Source organism: Mercenaria mercenaria, chromosome 16 (genome assembly GCF_021730395.1).
Source record: "Mercenaria mercenaria strain notata chromosome 16, MADL_Memer_1, whole genome shotgun sequence".
Lineage (NCBI taxonomy): Eukaryota > Metazoa > Mollusca > Bivalvia > Venerida > Veneridae > Mercenaria > Mercenaria mercenaria.
Window position 1 is genome coordinate 51,991,826 of NC_069376.1, and position 15,479 is coordinate 52,007,304.

At 34.1% G+C, this 15,479-nt stretch overlaps 1 protein-coding gene across 1 annotated transcript in view; it reads left to right on the plus strand.

Annotated features, from left to right (window-relative positions):
* Positions 1–11,500, plus strand: part of LOC123540402 (NPC intracellular cholesterol transporter 1-like) — a 48,906-nt gene extending 37,406 nt beyond the window's left edge. The window contains exons 22-30 of the mRNA XM_053527072.1: positions 1,348–1,538; positions 2,410–2,528; positions 3,240–3,363; positions 4,132–4,190; positions 4,550–4,691; positions 4,997–5,228; positions 6,322–6,435; positions 6,964–7,126; positions 7,559–11,500. Coding sequence (XP_053383047.1) covers positions 1,348–1,538; positions 2,410–2,528; positions 3,240–3,363; positions 4,132–4,190; positions 4,550–4,691; positions 4,997–5,228; positions 6,322–6,435; positions 6,964–7,126; positions 7,559–7,725 — 1,311 coding nt within the window. The 3' untranslated portion in view covers positions 7,726–11,500. The remainder of the gene's footprint in view (positions 1–1,347; positions 1,539–2,409; positions 2,529–3,239; positions 3,364–4,131; positions 4,191–4,549; positions 4,692–4,996; positions 5,229–6,321; positions 6,436–6,963; positions 7,127–7,558) is intronic.
* Positions 11,501–15,479: the final 3,979 nt, after the last annotated feature.

Genomic DNA, 15,479 nt, shown 5'->3' on the forward strand with positions numbered 1-15,479 from the left:
TCTTGTGCGCACCATCTCTCCTCATCCCCTTGACACAGTTTAATGAAACTTCACACAAGTGATCAGTAACAACAGTAGTTGTGCATGGGGCATGTTAGGTTCTTTCAGAAAAAAAATTTGCAGAGTTATGGGACTTTGTTTTTTTGTTACTATACCATATACATAGACACAATCTTGTGCGCACCATCTCTCCTCATCCCCTTGACACAATTTAATGAAACTTCACACAAGTGATCAGTAACAACAGTAGTTGTGCATGGGTCATGTTAGGTTCTTTCAGCGACAAAAATTGCAGAGTTATGGGACTTTGTTTCTTGTTAACATACTATGTACATACAGTCTGCATATGCAATCTTGTGCGTGCCTAATCTACCAAACCCTTACACACAATTTAATGAAACTTCACACAAGTGATCAGTACCAACCCTAGTTGTGCATGGTGCATGTTACATTCTTTTAGATAAATATTCTGCATAGTTATGGGACTTTGTTTTTTGTTACTATACTGTATACATACAGTCTATATACATACAGTCCACATAATTATGCAGTCTTGTGTACGTCAAATTGCAATGTACTGTGTCAGTGCATGTTGGGGGTACATTCATCACCTTTAGTGATAGCTCTAGTTATAGTAGACGAACAAGTGTGAACTGTTGATTTCTCAAATACCTTGACTATCTGACACTGTATGGTAAACTTAGTCAGGTTATGCATAAATAAGATGTAAATAATGATTTTTTTTTTGTTTTTGTTGGGTTTAACGTTGCACCGACAGAATTCAGTTCATAAAGTGACTTTCCAGATTTGAAGGTGGAGGAAGACCCCAGAAGTCAAACTATAAAGATGATGTAAAGTGAAGAAGTCTTTAACTGGTGTGAGACAAGATGTGTGACATAGAATATCTCACAGTTGCATTTCAATTAAAATACTCTTGATTCATTGTCAAGAAGCCCACTGGCTTAGCTCAGTAGGGAGAGCTCAGATCTAGGATCACAGGGTTAGGAGTTCGATCCCTGGGTGGGGTGTATGTTCTCCGTAACAATTTGATTAAAGACATTGTGTCTGAAATCATTTGTCCACCACCTCTGATTCATGTGAGGAAGTTGGCAGTTACTTGCGGAGAATGGGTTTGTACTGGTATAGAATCCAGGAACACTGGTTGGGTTAACTGACTGAAATACCATTGAAAAATGGCGTTAAACCGAAAACAAATAAACAAAAAACAAATCATACTCAAGAAAAAAGTGTGTCTTGTTCATGGTAATAAATTTGGCCAAAGTGCTATTAATTTTACTCCTTACAATAGTTATATTAACAGTAGTATTTAATTGTTTATCTTTTCAGGATTCCTATGTTCTTGACTATTTCCATAATTTGTCAGCCTACCTTTCTGTTGGAGCTCCAGTTTACTTTGTTGTGCCTGCAGGACATAATTATCTTAGTAAAGCAGGCCAGAACGCATTGTGCGGAGGAAAGGGCTGTCCACAAGATTCGCTCATTGGTCAAGTGTTCAGACAGTCGCAGCTTGCTAATTAGTAAGTATAAAATGTACTACCTTTTGATAAATCGGTTCATTAGCTTGACTATTGGAAGAATGGGTAGAGCTATTGGGCTTACCTGTGGGTTGGCGGTGGCATCACTATTTGGTTAAGTATTTGTTTGTAAGCTGGTATTTCAGTAACCACTTTTGTGAATGGATTGAAACTTCACACTCGTATTCACTGTGATAAACTGACTTACACTATATTTTTCTTTTTTATACAATCATGCCTCCTTTTTTTTAACTTTGCAATTTTTGGTTGAGTTTTTTTATGTAATCCCGTATCAAAGTATCCATTGATGAAAATGGATTGAAACATCACACACTTATTCAAGGTGATGATCTGACTAGCATTGCTTAGGTGTCATAAGTCTGTTTTGCATTTTTGAAAAAATTATGCCCCTTTTTGGACTCATATTCATTCATTTGACAAGGCTGTTGAATAGTCGAGTTTTGCTGTCCTCTGACAGCTCTTGTTTGTTTGTTTGTTTGTTTTCTTGAATCAGCTTGATCAGTCTTTGCACAGTTTGTCCAGTATTACACTTTGAAACATAGTTTATAAACAATTTGATTGTGCTTTTATCATGCTGATCTTCTATATTTTATAAATTATAAACAATGCTATAACAAAAAGCTTGCATTTGTTTGCTTTGTTTTTGTAGAATAGCAGTATTTAAGATATTGCATAATTCATATTTGTACACATTTTAAAGTCTTTTAAAGAATTTTCTCTCATTCTGTACACTGTATGACTTGACCAGGTTTTTTTTTCATTCCTAATTAAAATTCAGCTATGGCTTAATTGACCTCATTTCTTTGGATTGATACTTGTGTACTATGTTTGTTTTCAATTTGTCTGTTTATAGTTCCACCATAGCCCAACCAGCCTCTTCCTGGATTGATGATTATTTTGATTGGATAAATTCAGCAGGAAATCCACCATGTTGTAGAGTGTATGAAAATGGTTCATTCTGCCCAGCAACATGTAAGTAGCAGTAGGTGTTGTGGTTGTTGTCAGGTTTAAGTCGCATTGAAATAAATTAGGTCATATGTCAACTTTCCAGTTGAATCTGGGGGAAGACACCAGATATCCTGCTCCATCTGGCATTATTTTATGCAAAGGCAGGCACCCTGGAATTTTCTCAAACCAACTGGATGGCTTTGTCACAAAGCAAACGATGCAGATCTTGGTCCAGGAGGTGAGGGGCAAGTGATTGATTGCCAGCGACACACGCTTGAAAATATGATGAAAAATCATTACAGTTGAAGTTGTTAGAACTTGGCTAATTTCTTTCTGTTTCAGTTTACATAAATTTTAACAGCTTTTCAACACAACTCACAATATTTTGACACATTTTCAACACAAATCAATTTTAACAGCTTCTTCAACATGACTCGGAACTTTTACAGCTCTTCAGTATAACTTACAGTTTTGACAAGTCTTACATATTTTACTGACCACACAAGTGTTTCCAGAAATAGATATTGCTTAAAACTGATTAGTCACATTGTTTTGCTACATTTATAAGTACTAAATTTACCAATATGTTCTAAATTTAAAAAGTATAGATGTAATTAATAAGATGTGTCCCTTTAGTTCAGGCTCTATTAATTCTTGTTTCTTGAGATGAGTTGGTGGGTTATCAAATTTTAGAATAGAGACGACCTGTAACCTACATGTTGATTGTTATTTCAGCCTCTGATAACTGCAGTGCCTGCCCATTCCAGCCGCAGGTTTCTGGTCGACCATCACCGCATGACTTCATGCATTATCTACCAATGTTTCTTGTAGATAACCCTGGTCTAAAATGTGCTAAAGGGTAAGTTTTGTTTATTTTGTCATATCTGAATGAACAGAGAAAAAATGATAGTTTTATAATTTTCTTACTGATAGTTTGCTTGTAACATAACTGAAATATTGTCTAGAAATGACACTAAACCCAAATCAGGAAATAAATGATGCATTTATGCCCATAACGAAAACCAAATATGCGTTTGCGAACCTCAGCATAGGAGCCAGATAGCTTGCGCATATCAGCGCTGATAGTCTGTCAGGCTCCATGCTGTTCGCTTTTAAAGCCTATTGGAATTGGAGAAACTATTAGCGAACAGCATGGATCCTGACCAGACTGCGCGGATGCGCAGGCTGGTCTGGATCCATGCTGGTCGCACACCCACTATGTTGGTTTTCCCATGGCACGGCTCAAATGATGCATTTTTATAGCCCTCAACCGACATACCAAAATTTGCCACTTCTCTTTTTGTTTGCAAACGGGCTCAGATAGGTGAAGCTCTTTAAGAAATAGTTTGAGAATGATCTTTTATAGCTAGCAATAGAAATTTAAAGCAATGTTCAGGAGTTTTTTCATCAATTACATCCATAATTTTAAAGGTATGGAAAGAAGTCATTTCATTGAACAGAATCATACTTTATAAGATGCTATTTCACAGTATGGATAACTGCCAAAATTTGATAAAGCAAAAAAGACCAAAATGCAGTTATTGTACTTGATGGTAAATGTGAATGTGCAAGAAAATGCCCAAAATAGATGAAGTTTTAATTTATGCTTTTGTGTGAATGTTTACAGTGGACATGCAGCATATGGGGCGGGTGTGAATTTAGTGAAAAATAAAACACAAGTTGGAGGTAATATTATCTCAGATTTTATCTGGTTGTAACATCTTTAAATATGTTAAGAAGATTACTTTTTGTTTGAATTACTTTTTACCCATATCATGCTGGACACGATTGATTCTGCCTTTGCGACCAGTGCAGATCATGATCAGCCTGCACATCCGTGCAGTTAATTTGACAGTTCTTATCCCTATGAAATTACTGTGACCAAAACAATGGAATTTCTTGCCCAGGTGAATGATTTTATAGTTATTTCTTGTTTTCCATTGTACAGATGAAAATTACTATCTCAAAGACTTTGTGTAATTATTTCACATCTCCAATCAGATCTAGATTTCACATCAGTTGCATTGTTTTATTGTTTTTTGCAGCAACATATTTTATGACGTACCATACACCCATGAAAACATCTGGGGACTACATCAGGGGTTTGAAGGAAGCACGTAAAATTGCCAAGAATATTTCTGTTGCTATGGGAGCCAAGACAGAGGCTGAAGAAGTATTTCCATACAGGTTAGTGTTGAATACACCATTCTTAATTTTCTTTGGCCACTTTTCTTACAGTCCTTACATTTGACCAGCTTACTGTAGACAGGCCCCTTGATTATTAACTGGCTAACATACTATTGACTGGCTACCTTATTATTGATAGACCCCTTTACTGTTGTCTGGCTGCCACACTATTGACTGGCTAAACATACATATACTATTGACTGACTACTGGCTAATATTGATTAAGCATTTGTTAAATATTGTTGAAAGAAATTTTGGTCATTTATACAAGAAGTTGTGCAATATTGTGTGTATTTTTATTTCAGTGTTTTCTATGTATTCTATGAACAATACCTAACAATTGTCAACAACACGCTGAAGAACATTGGAATATGTATGGCAGCCATCTTTGTTGCGACGTTTATTCTGCTTGGATTTGACTTTATGACGGCAGTGGTGGTGTTTGTGACTATATCAATGATTATCATAGACATCATGGGAATGATGTACTTGTGGGATATCACCCTAAATGCCCTCTCTCTCGTAAACTTAGTCATGGTAAGATATAAAACCAAATTTTGATTTACTGTGAAATCATTAAAATTCGTGGGGGACTCATTTTCGTGGTTGAGTCAATCCACGAAATTTAATCCCAACGAATCAGTAAAATTCCCATTCATTTTATGTTCAAAAGTTGAAATCCACAAATTCATATTCCCACGAAATTGCCGTTTTGACCAAAACCACGAAATTTCATGCCCACGAAATTAAATGATTTTACTGTATGCAGATTTGTTTCAGTCTGATTGTTAGAATGCTTTGTAATCTCTGTCTACTTTGAACTTTGCATAATTTTAGGAAATAACCAGTTAACTCAATCAGTACAACATCTGGACAGTACTATTTAGAGGTCATGGGTTCAAGTCCAGATTTGTATTCATTTATGTTCATAAAGCTGAAATTTAAGAGTTAGATTTGAGCATAACTTTGATTGTAGTTAATTTATCATCCTAGAAATTTTCCAAGTTGTCTGTAGCTGGAGTAGGTTCAGTCAAAGTGACATCACAATATTGTCTAGGTAAAAGATAATGGAGACAATAAAAGATTTGTGTTTTAAAGTCTGTAAATTGAAGGGACCATGATTGATGAGGAGTTGGGTATTGCTGAACATTTTTCTCACCCTTCCACATATAGAAGACTTTCCTGTTTTTAAATGGATAGTCGGAATGGGGATATTATTTAGATGTTAAGAAACGGCCTTGGTGTACCTTCTGGCTATAATGGCACACCTGGGCAATTTTGAAACTTGGTATGCCATTGTGTCAAGAAGGCCTGCCACAGCAATATGTAGACCTTTTTGTCATATATACTGTTTTATGACATCAATGCCAGAAGATACTGACATTCCAACAGGCACCAGCAGTTTGCCAACAGCAATACGTTAGCACATGTGCCGATATCACTTAAGCAACTCAGTTGGTAATTGGTGTATCTTTAACACAAATTTTTCCTTCTGATAATGAGGTATATCATAACATATTTGTTTCCATATTGTTTCTCAAGACATTATATGAATATATGTGTTTCACTTCCTGCCCAAAATCTATTGGATGATGACATATATCTATTTTAATCTATTCTTGTTTTTCAGGCCATTGGTATATCAGTGGAGTTTTGTTCACACATAGCAAGAGCCTTTGCAGTTAGTATACAACCTGATAGAGTCCAACGTGCCAAAGATGCATTAGCTCACATGGGCAGCTCAGTAAGTGTTTAACTGGATAATGTCTCTGTTTGCATATTGAGTGTTTTTTTTTTTTCACTATTAAAGTATAAGTTAAAGAGCAAAAGCTTGTGCAATTTAATGAATACAATTTTATTTGAAATACCTGCTTATAAGTTTAAGAAAACTGCATTTGCAGTAGTATTTTCCGCAGTCATGTTATATGAAAAAATAAACTGTCAGTTCTTGTTAGAATGATTTTTTTTCTAGCATGTACATCTTTATGAAGTTCTGGGAATCAATTTTAAAGGAAACTGACTTTTAAATTAGAATTATTTATTGTTTTTTTGCATCTATAATTTGTTAATGATTTTCTCAAAATTTGTGAAATTTTGCACAGTTCTAGGATTTGTAAAGCAGTCTAGGATAAAGGTCAATGTTTTCACATGGAACTTGTCTTATATGCATAAAATCTCAGTTAAACTTTTATCTGATTTATTTTGAAAAAGCACATTTGATAAAATTTTGTTTCGTCAAGGGTGATATTACATGATTTGTTTCTACTTGCAGGTGTTAAGTGGTATAACACTGACAAAGTTAGGTGGAATAATTGTATTAGCGTTTGCCAAGTCACAGCTGTTTGAGATGTTCTATTTCCGCATGTATCTCGGAATGGTTGTGTTTGGAGTTACCCATGGCCTTATATTCTTGCCAGTTTTACTTAGTTATATTGGTAAGTTGTCTCCCTTGCAATATCTGTTGCATCTGTAAGTGTTGTGTGTTACTTTAGAGCAAACAGGAGTCATTGATTACAACTGCAAGGTTAGGAGTTGGCTGTATTAGTTAAGGAAAAGACTGAAAGGCAAGCTTTAATAAGTCTTTTTTTCTTGCAAGTGTACAAAAGCTAATATTGCCTATAGATATAGCAAATAATTTAATTGCGTATTGGGCCAGAATGGTCAAGGTCATCATTACTAAATTTTATGGTATATTTTCCAACTGTAAAATTCCACAATGGTTAAGTGTTCTTCGGTGTCTTTAGCACCAATTTGAATGTAGGACTTCTGAAGGTTATTGCATGAGAACTGTATCAGATTTAAACTTGTTTCTGTTATACCTATTATTTCTTAAATGAAACACAAACACTTGTTTTTAACTATTGCAGGTCCAGGTATTAACAAAGCCAAGTTATATCAACACCAACAGAAAGAAATAAAAGAGTCATCTAGAAAATACCACACAAGTGAAAGTAATGATGCACAAATAAACAGTCGAGAGAGATATAGACATGTAGATAGTGATGAACCACCACAATATTCAAACGCGTTGTAGAGATAGTATACTTATGTGCACAGTTTTGCTGGTTTAATGACACGAGATAGTGTTCAGTGCATTTGCCAGACAGTTAAATTACAAGTGCTTCGTAAAGATGGTACATTCATTAGCTTTGACCATGATCCATTAAAATGTTTTAAAACAGAAAATTCATATACAGTGAGGCCTGAGCTAATGACCACATGGGAACATACAGTTGCTAGCTCATAAATTGTTACATTCCTAATTTAAACATTTGAAGTGCATTTAAACCTGCTTACAAAAACCAGTTTTTGTCCCCAGCACCAGCGTAGTGTGTAGATAAAGTTTTGACTGTGCTAAGGCAAAATGTGCAAGAATATTTACTTGTAAGCCAATATAACAGCTTTCTGTTTTTGTTTGCATTTGACATGGTTGTAAAAGCTCTGACTTGATTTTGGTGAAAAATATGTTGCTTGATTTTACTTTAATGATATGTTATTACTACCTGACAAACATATGCTCATGTCTAGCAGTAACAGAGACTATCTGTCTCAAATGATTTCTTTACAAGTTTAATATTTAAAAGGAAAGGCAATGCTGTTTTAGTTTTAATTCCATCTGAAGGGTCTAAAATCATTTTGAAATAATATCATTAACACACTAAATGACTGCCTCCAAGATTAACCATTTTCTTACATTTCAAAATGCCATATCTTTCTCAGCATTGGTCCCACTTTAAAAATTCCTTCAGTGTTATGAATAGCTAGACATTGGCACCTGTTGTTTATAAAAAGATACCTTTTGATCATGTGAAAGTTAAGAGATTATATTAGTATGTCTTTTGTTTTGTTCTGGAACAAGCTAATATGGCAGATATTTTATACTGTTTAAAATGTACCTGTCTACTTTCTGAGATTGTGATATTTTTGTATTTTTGAATTGAAGTAATTTTTGTTGATTTTTAACTGTTTGTTCAATCTCCTGGCAGCTGGTGCCTCCATTAGCAGTACATTAATCACTTCCATCACAAATGTCTCATGACAGTGAAATCAGATGATGATTACAAGAAGTTTAAATTTTGACTTTTCATTTAAAACTTTTGTCAGATTTATATCTACACTTAACATGATTTCTCTGGAAAAAATAGTCACAGAAATGTAAAGAACTAAACTCTAAAATCTCATTATTAAAATATTGATTCATGAAAACTCTGCTGAAATGTTTGTGGTGGCAGAGGTAGCTTTACTATAATGGGAGGTAGCTCTACAGGAGATTGGTATTTGATTTTGCAAAATATAACTTGTTGTTTGTTCTTCCAGGTTCTTATCCAGCTTTTGTTGATTAGTGAATCATTTTTCAGTGCTGTCCATTCAGTGCCTCATGATTTTTAAATGTTTGAGATACATTGGTACTTAAAGAAAATCATTATGCATATTCATATGGGAAAATGAGGTCTTTCACCACCATAGAAGTTGAAAAGTCAATATACATGTATATTCATAGCCTTTAGTGCAAGTAAATGAATAAATTAGACTTGATAAAAACTTAAAGATTATGCTTATTTTCTTTGACACTTTCGTAGAAAAGGAGTGACAAGCAACACACTATATTTTGTCAAATTATTGTTGTGCAAAGTTTATAGTTGAAATAGAAGTGTACAATTAACTAGTAACTTTCAACCAACAATTTATTGTGCTCACTAAAATGTGCTGACTTTGTATTTATACCTTTTGTTGTATAATTGACTATTTTCGTTTTGTATTCGTTCTCGTTTAATTTTTTTTACTGTTTGATGAATGGTTTAAAGTCTGTATGTTGCATCATTTGAATGAAATGAAAAATATGTGTATGTGTTATAAGCTATGCTGTGCATAGTTGTTCAAAAGATGCTTTATATATGTAAAATTTGCTATGTGTACAATATATATCTAAGTGTATGTGGATTATAAACAAAGATAAATGTTTAATTTTATTATTATCAATACTGACCTTCCTGCTGAAAATGTTTGTTTTCTGTAAGTTTGTGCATGTTCATCATATTTTCTATATGGTGGGCAAAGCTGAAAATATTTTGCAGAAATGATTACCTCAGCGACATGTAAGATCTGGACCAGTAATTTAGAGGTCAATGACACAACTTAGATTCAGAGATCCTTTTCCTGGCTGGTCAAGTGCTCTTCCAAATGATACAAAATAGTTGGGACGAATGTGTTCAATATCAGAGAGTGATATAACTTATGTACTACCAAGGGGAGTAGCTCAAAGGTCAAGGTTCCAAGTCAGAATTGAAAACTGATTGAATCTATTTCATAACCAGTCCTTAAATGTGCCGCGCCATGAGAAAATCAACATAGTGGCTTTGCGACCAGCATGGATCCAGACTAGCCTTCGCATCCATGCAGTCTGGTCAGGATCCATGCTGTTTGCTTTCAAAGCCTATTGGAATTAGAGAAACTGTTAGCGAACAGCATGGATCCTGACCAGACTGCGCGGATGTGCAGGCTGGTCTAGATTCATGCTGGTCGCAAAGCCACTATGTTGGTTTTCTCATGGCACGGCTCAAATGTGCCCTAAGGAATAACTTTGTATTGATGTTCAGCATTGTCAGATCATATTGATAGTATAGTAAACCCAAGCACGCAGCTTTGGCTTGAATTTAGCTGTTTTGAACGGTTTGTTTTGCACAATATTTTCAGTTATGAGACACACTATTGTATACAAGACCATTGACAGTTCTGTACATTCCTTACCCATTTCTTGTTGACAAATGACAGGCCCAACATTTTGCCATTTAGCATCACACAAATATTTTATTACTATATCCTTTTGATACATTGTAAGTGGGTTTCCATGAAGAATAATTTTACCAGTAAATGTTATAAAAACAACACATTGATTTGTCTGTTGAAGCATGTACAGTTGTATACATACTCATAGGTTGTTTATTTTAGAACTTGTTGTTTGGAATATTGTTTTTTCAACTTAGAACTTGTGCAATTCCACTTAAAGAACACTTAGCATAATTTCTGTACTGTATAATTAATCATTTTTCAAGTACTGCTGTAGTGTTCCTCGCAGCTCTATTTAAGTATAGTTGTAATGAATTTCTCACGTTAAACATTTTGTTCTTGTTAATACTTGTGAGGCAAGGTTTGAACCATTCAGAGTAGATTAGAAATAATGGCGCTGATATAATTTTCACTACCTTTCGCAATTCATGTAGATACTGAAAGAGAATTCTTAGCAATAGTCACATAAGTTTCTATTTGTTTCCTACCCTTTGTACTGAAAAAAGCCATATTTTATCAACAGCCTGCTCAAAATACGTTACTATTTTGTAGATTTCTTTCTTGAATTCAAAACATCAAGTGCAGGTCTCTTTATGTTAGAATAGTGAAACTAGGAGAAAAAGAAATTCTGTTGTGGAATGTTGGTTTATTAGTGTCTTGGATACCATTAGTAAGATTATAAATGATGCAAACTGTCTCGGCCATGATCTTACTGCAACAATTACAAAAAAAAATCATGAGCTAATTTAAGTTGATTCTTTAATTGTAACAATGAAAGATAAAATAACAGGTGTGTCTTAGTTTTGAGATGTGTGGAAGTATTTAAAGTGAGTTTGAACATTTTTAATTTCAATCTAATCTGCCAGTAGTGCTTGTTATATTTTTATTTGTTTGGAAATCCACCAATGCCAATGTAATTTTTACTTAATGAATCTGTTACATTTCTTATTTTGATGTTCATATGTTATGTCAGCCTTTTGGTTTTAAAATCAAGGATGTTTAATAATAAACAATTCTGTTCAGTTGAGTTTTGAGAAATTTTTCCAACTTTCAAAATTTCTTTGGTTCATTGCCTGTATTTTCTAAAGATATTATGTTAGATTCACAAATTCCATGATGTCATTTTTTCTTCTTTCAGTGCAAGGTAGTCACAATTTTTATATAATGATCATATCATTAGTCAGACAGAAGATCCCTTAAAAATATTCTTATGTGAACCAAACAATAGCCTTTGCATGTTCTTTGATGCCTAGCTTGAGCCTTCCTTGCAGCTCTATGTATACTCCAGATTGGTTAATAATCATGATGGTTTTGTTTTCGCTTCCCTAATACAAGCAGTTTGTGAATAATTCCTATGGCAAATTCAAAATATTTACATATGTTTTAAATATGCATATTTTTTTCTTTTTTCTAACCATGGCATTGCTGAATAAAGTCTATGCGAAACTTAGCTAATATACAGTGCATGAATTAGAGAAGTGGAGATTTCAAGTTGCATTTGTGTAGATAACCCACTATGTGTAGTACTGTATGCTGAATATTGTCAAGAAATGTAAATCATGTTGTTCCTTACTTGTAAAGCAACATGTATAAGGTATCCAATCCACAAATAAGCAAGTTCTATATAACAGTGCTATTAAATTATATCAAATATTGATGCCTGGTAAGCTCATATAATTTTGGTATGTTTTGAAAGTGTATTGCCCAATGAAAAAGAAAATATAAATTACATGACAAAATATGTTACAATTTTTTTTTTCTTAATCTACAGTTTTCAATGATACTTTAACAGAAGTCAAGTTATTACAGTGTAAGGTTTATCATTTTGCAGTAAAAAACATGCCTATAGTGGTTCGTGCATAATTATTATGGTCATCTGATTCACTAATTCTTGTTCAGCAAACACACCTCTTTCAAATGATACCAAAAAAAAAACAACATGGGGTCACCAGGCATCGAAATGTTACCTGTTTGTGGATCGGATAGCTTAAATCTTGCTATATATATTTTACAAGCATATTTTGAATGTGTATAGATATAAATCATGAAATCCTACACATGCTTTTAAAAATATGAAATCTCAACCTTATTATTTTCTGTAGTTTGATTTAATCGTATTTTATTGCTTCTGAACACTTAATACACAGCACATATACATAATGTGTAACAAAAGCAAATGGGTTGGGCTACAAGTTATTACAACATTAGAATTCAGCCATTCCCAATTTTCTGTATCAATACTTGTATACTCTTATTTTGTCTGTTTTGCCTAATACCACCTTGCCTTTGAAAACGTTTGAAATGACTTGCGAGAAATGTTGATGAAGATTAACTTAAAATATGAAAGTTTTGTAAAGTTGCTTATTTGAAGTAGATCTCGCCTTTGATGACTGCTTTAAGATTATTTTTATACATTCAAGATAGTTATTGATTTAATATGTGAGTCGAGTACAAACACTTGTTTGTTTTTTGAATGCAAGTAAATAAGCACATATAAAACATTCAAGCTTTGTGAAGTATTTTTATTGTTGTTTCATGTCAATTCCACACACCAACTGGCTGAAGCATCAGCTTTGTCTAACAGTATTTTGAAAATTATTTCCCTTTTTAGGTACTCTAGCAAAAATTCTTTAAATGACTTTTCATGAGTCTATCCCAAACTAGTTGTAGAATGTGTATGCAACTTCACATGTGTATTGGGTGTTTTATTCAGGTAGTTGATGCACCAATAAGTCATTAACTCTGCTTATTTTGACAAATTAATACACCTTATGGACTTAGAAAATTCTGGTACACTTTATGATATTACATAACTTTACTAAGGCATATGACCTCTCAAATATTTTTCTTGTCCTTCTAGACATACTACCAGGGATCAAATAAAAAACTGACATGTATTTGGACAAAATATGCGGCCCTTGTTGGCTTAAAATTTGTTTAAATGTTGTTGACCTTACAGGCATGACAGCTAATTTAAAAACAAGAAAAAGTTTAACTTATTTACCTTTTCTGGATTATTCACTACCTAGCACTGGAGTAAGTCCATTACTGGATCCTGTACTATTCCAATTTGCCGGCCCTTTTAGGACTTAAAAATCCTGGTAATTTACTTCCCAAGTATAAACTCCAAAATATTGGTCTTGAATTGCATGAACTGTCACGTTTCATCGGGGTTATAAAATTCGTGCCCAAACGTTCTTAGTACCTGACATGTATGGCAAGTTAGCCTTTTGGCCTTACGCATCCGTCGGTTACAATTTTTGACGTGAGACCACAGGCTATCATTTTAATCAAACTTTGAAAACTTTATGTATATCTCTTCTTTCGGCAATATCCAACCCACTGGGTCAGAGTATGCCCATTAACCAATTTAAATTATTTTGAGCAACATGATAGAACCCACTTTTGGATTAGAATAATTCTGGTTCAAAGTTTATATGCAATCGGTTCTTCGAAAACTAAACAATCCTATGAATTAAACTTAATGTCCTTTGGGGTATAAAACTTAATATGTAGCTCAAGTCCCATAACTCTGATATGTTTTTGGTCAATTATGTCCCTTTCGAACTTAAAACTCTTTTGATATTTAACATTTTGGGTAATAATTTCCTGCTTCTGTGACAATATTTCGAATAGTCGAGCTTGGCTGTCTTATGGACAGCTCTTGTTATCATCAAGTTGATTACTTGATTAATATGTAGAATGTAAGTATACAATAGCATATTGTTTTGTTTTTTGTTAAAAATGCAAGGAAATAAGAAAATAAAACATTCCAAGCTGTTGTGGAAGTTATTGTTTATATGTTGACTTTCATGCACTACTTGCCACTACACCAAACTTGAGCTGAAGCATGCAGGCTTTGGTCTCAACAGATTTGTTAAAAAGTTCTACTTGGCCCCTTTTAGGTACTGCTAGGTCTAAAAATAAAAACTTAAAATGACTTTTCATGGATCTTCACCAAACTTGGTCTGTAGCATCGTCGTATGGTCCACTCTCATTCATGTGTAATATTGAAAGTAGTGATTTTCTATTCAGGTAATTATGCATTTCATCTAAATAGACAGTTGCTTTATCTGTTTTTTAAATAAAATTAAAAACCTTATGGAACTTTAAACAATTTATTTCCATGGACCACTTTATGAATATTCACAAACTTTACCTGTAGCACCATTGTATTGTCCTCTCAAATATGTTTCTGCTTGGTCCCTTCTAGCAACTACCAGAACTAAAACTAGAAAAAGGTACATGAAGGATCATACCTAAGTAAGTCGGTAGCATCCTTGTATGTACGTTCCTCTCAAGTTTATTTAAATCGTTGTGACCCTTACAGGGGCTGCCAGAGCTAATTTAAAAATACAAAGAAAAAGTTTACAGCTTATTAACCTCTTTCTGGATTTTCACTAACCTTAGCCTGGAGTATCCATGTATGGTCCTGTCTCGAGTTCATTCTAACTGTTCCTCGTAGGCCTTTTTAGTAAACAAAAAACAAAACTGTAACTTACTTCCCCAAATAAATCCAATAATTTTGGTCTCTTGCATATTTGCATGGACCTGTCTCACGTTTCTCTAGGTGGTTACTCTCGGCCCATTTTTTAAACGTTTTTTAGCTCACCTGTCACGTAGTGACAAGGTGAGCTTTTGTGATCGCCCTTCGTCCGTCCGTCCGTCGTCCGTTCACAATTTCTTGTGAACACGATAGAGACCACAGTTTGCAATCAATTTTAATCAAACTTGCACACAACTTGTACTGGCATAATATCTCGGTTCCTTTCGGAAACTGGCCAGATCCCATCGTGGGTTCCAGAGTAATGGCCCCTTAAAGGGCCAAAATTTAATATTTTTGGCTTGTGAACATGATAGAAACCACATTTTGCAATCAACCTTAATCAATCTTGCACACAAGTTATATTGGCATATTATCTCGGTTTCTTTCGAAAACTGGCCAGATCCCCTCATGGGTTAAAGAGTTATGGCCCCTTAAAGGGCCAAACTTTAATATTT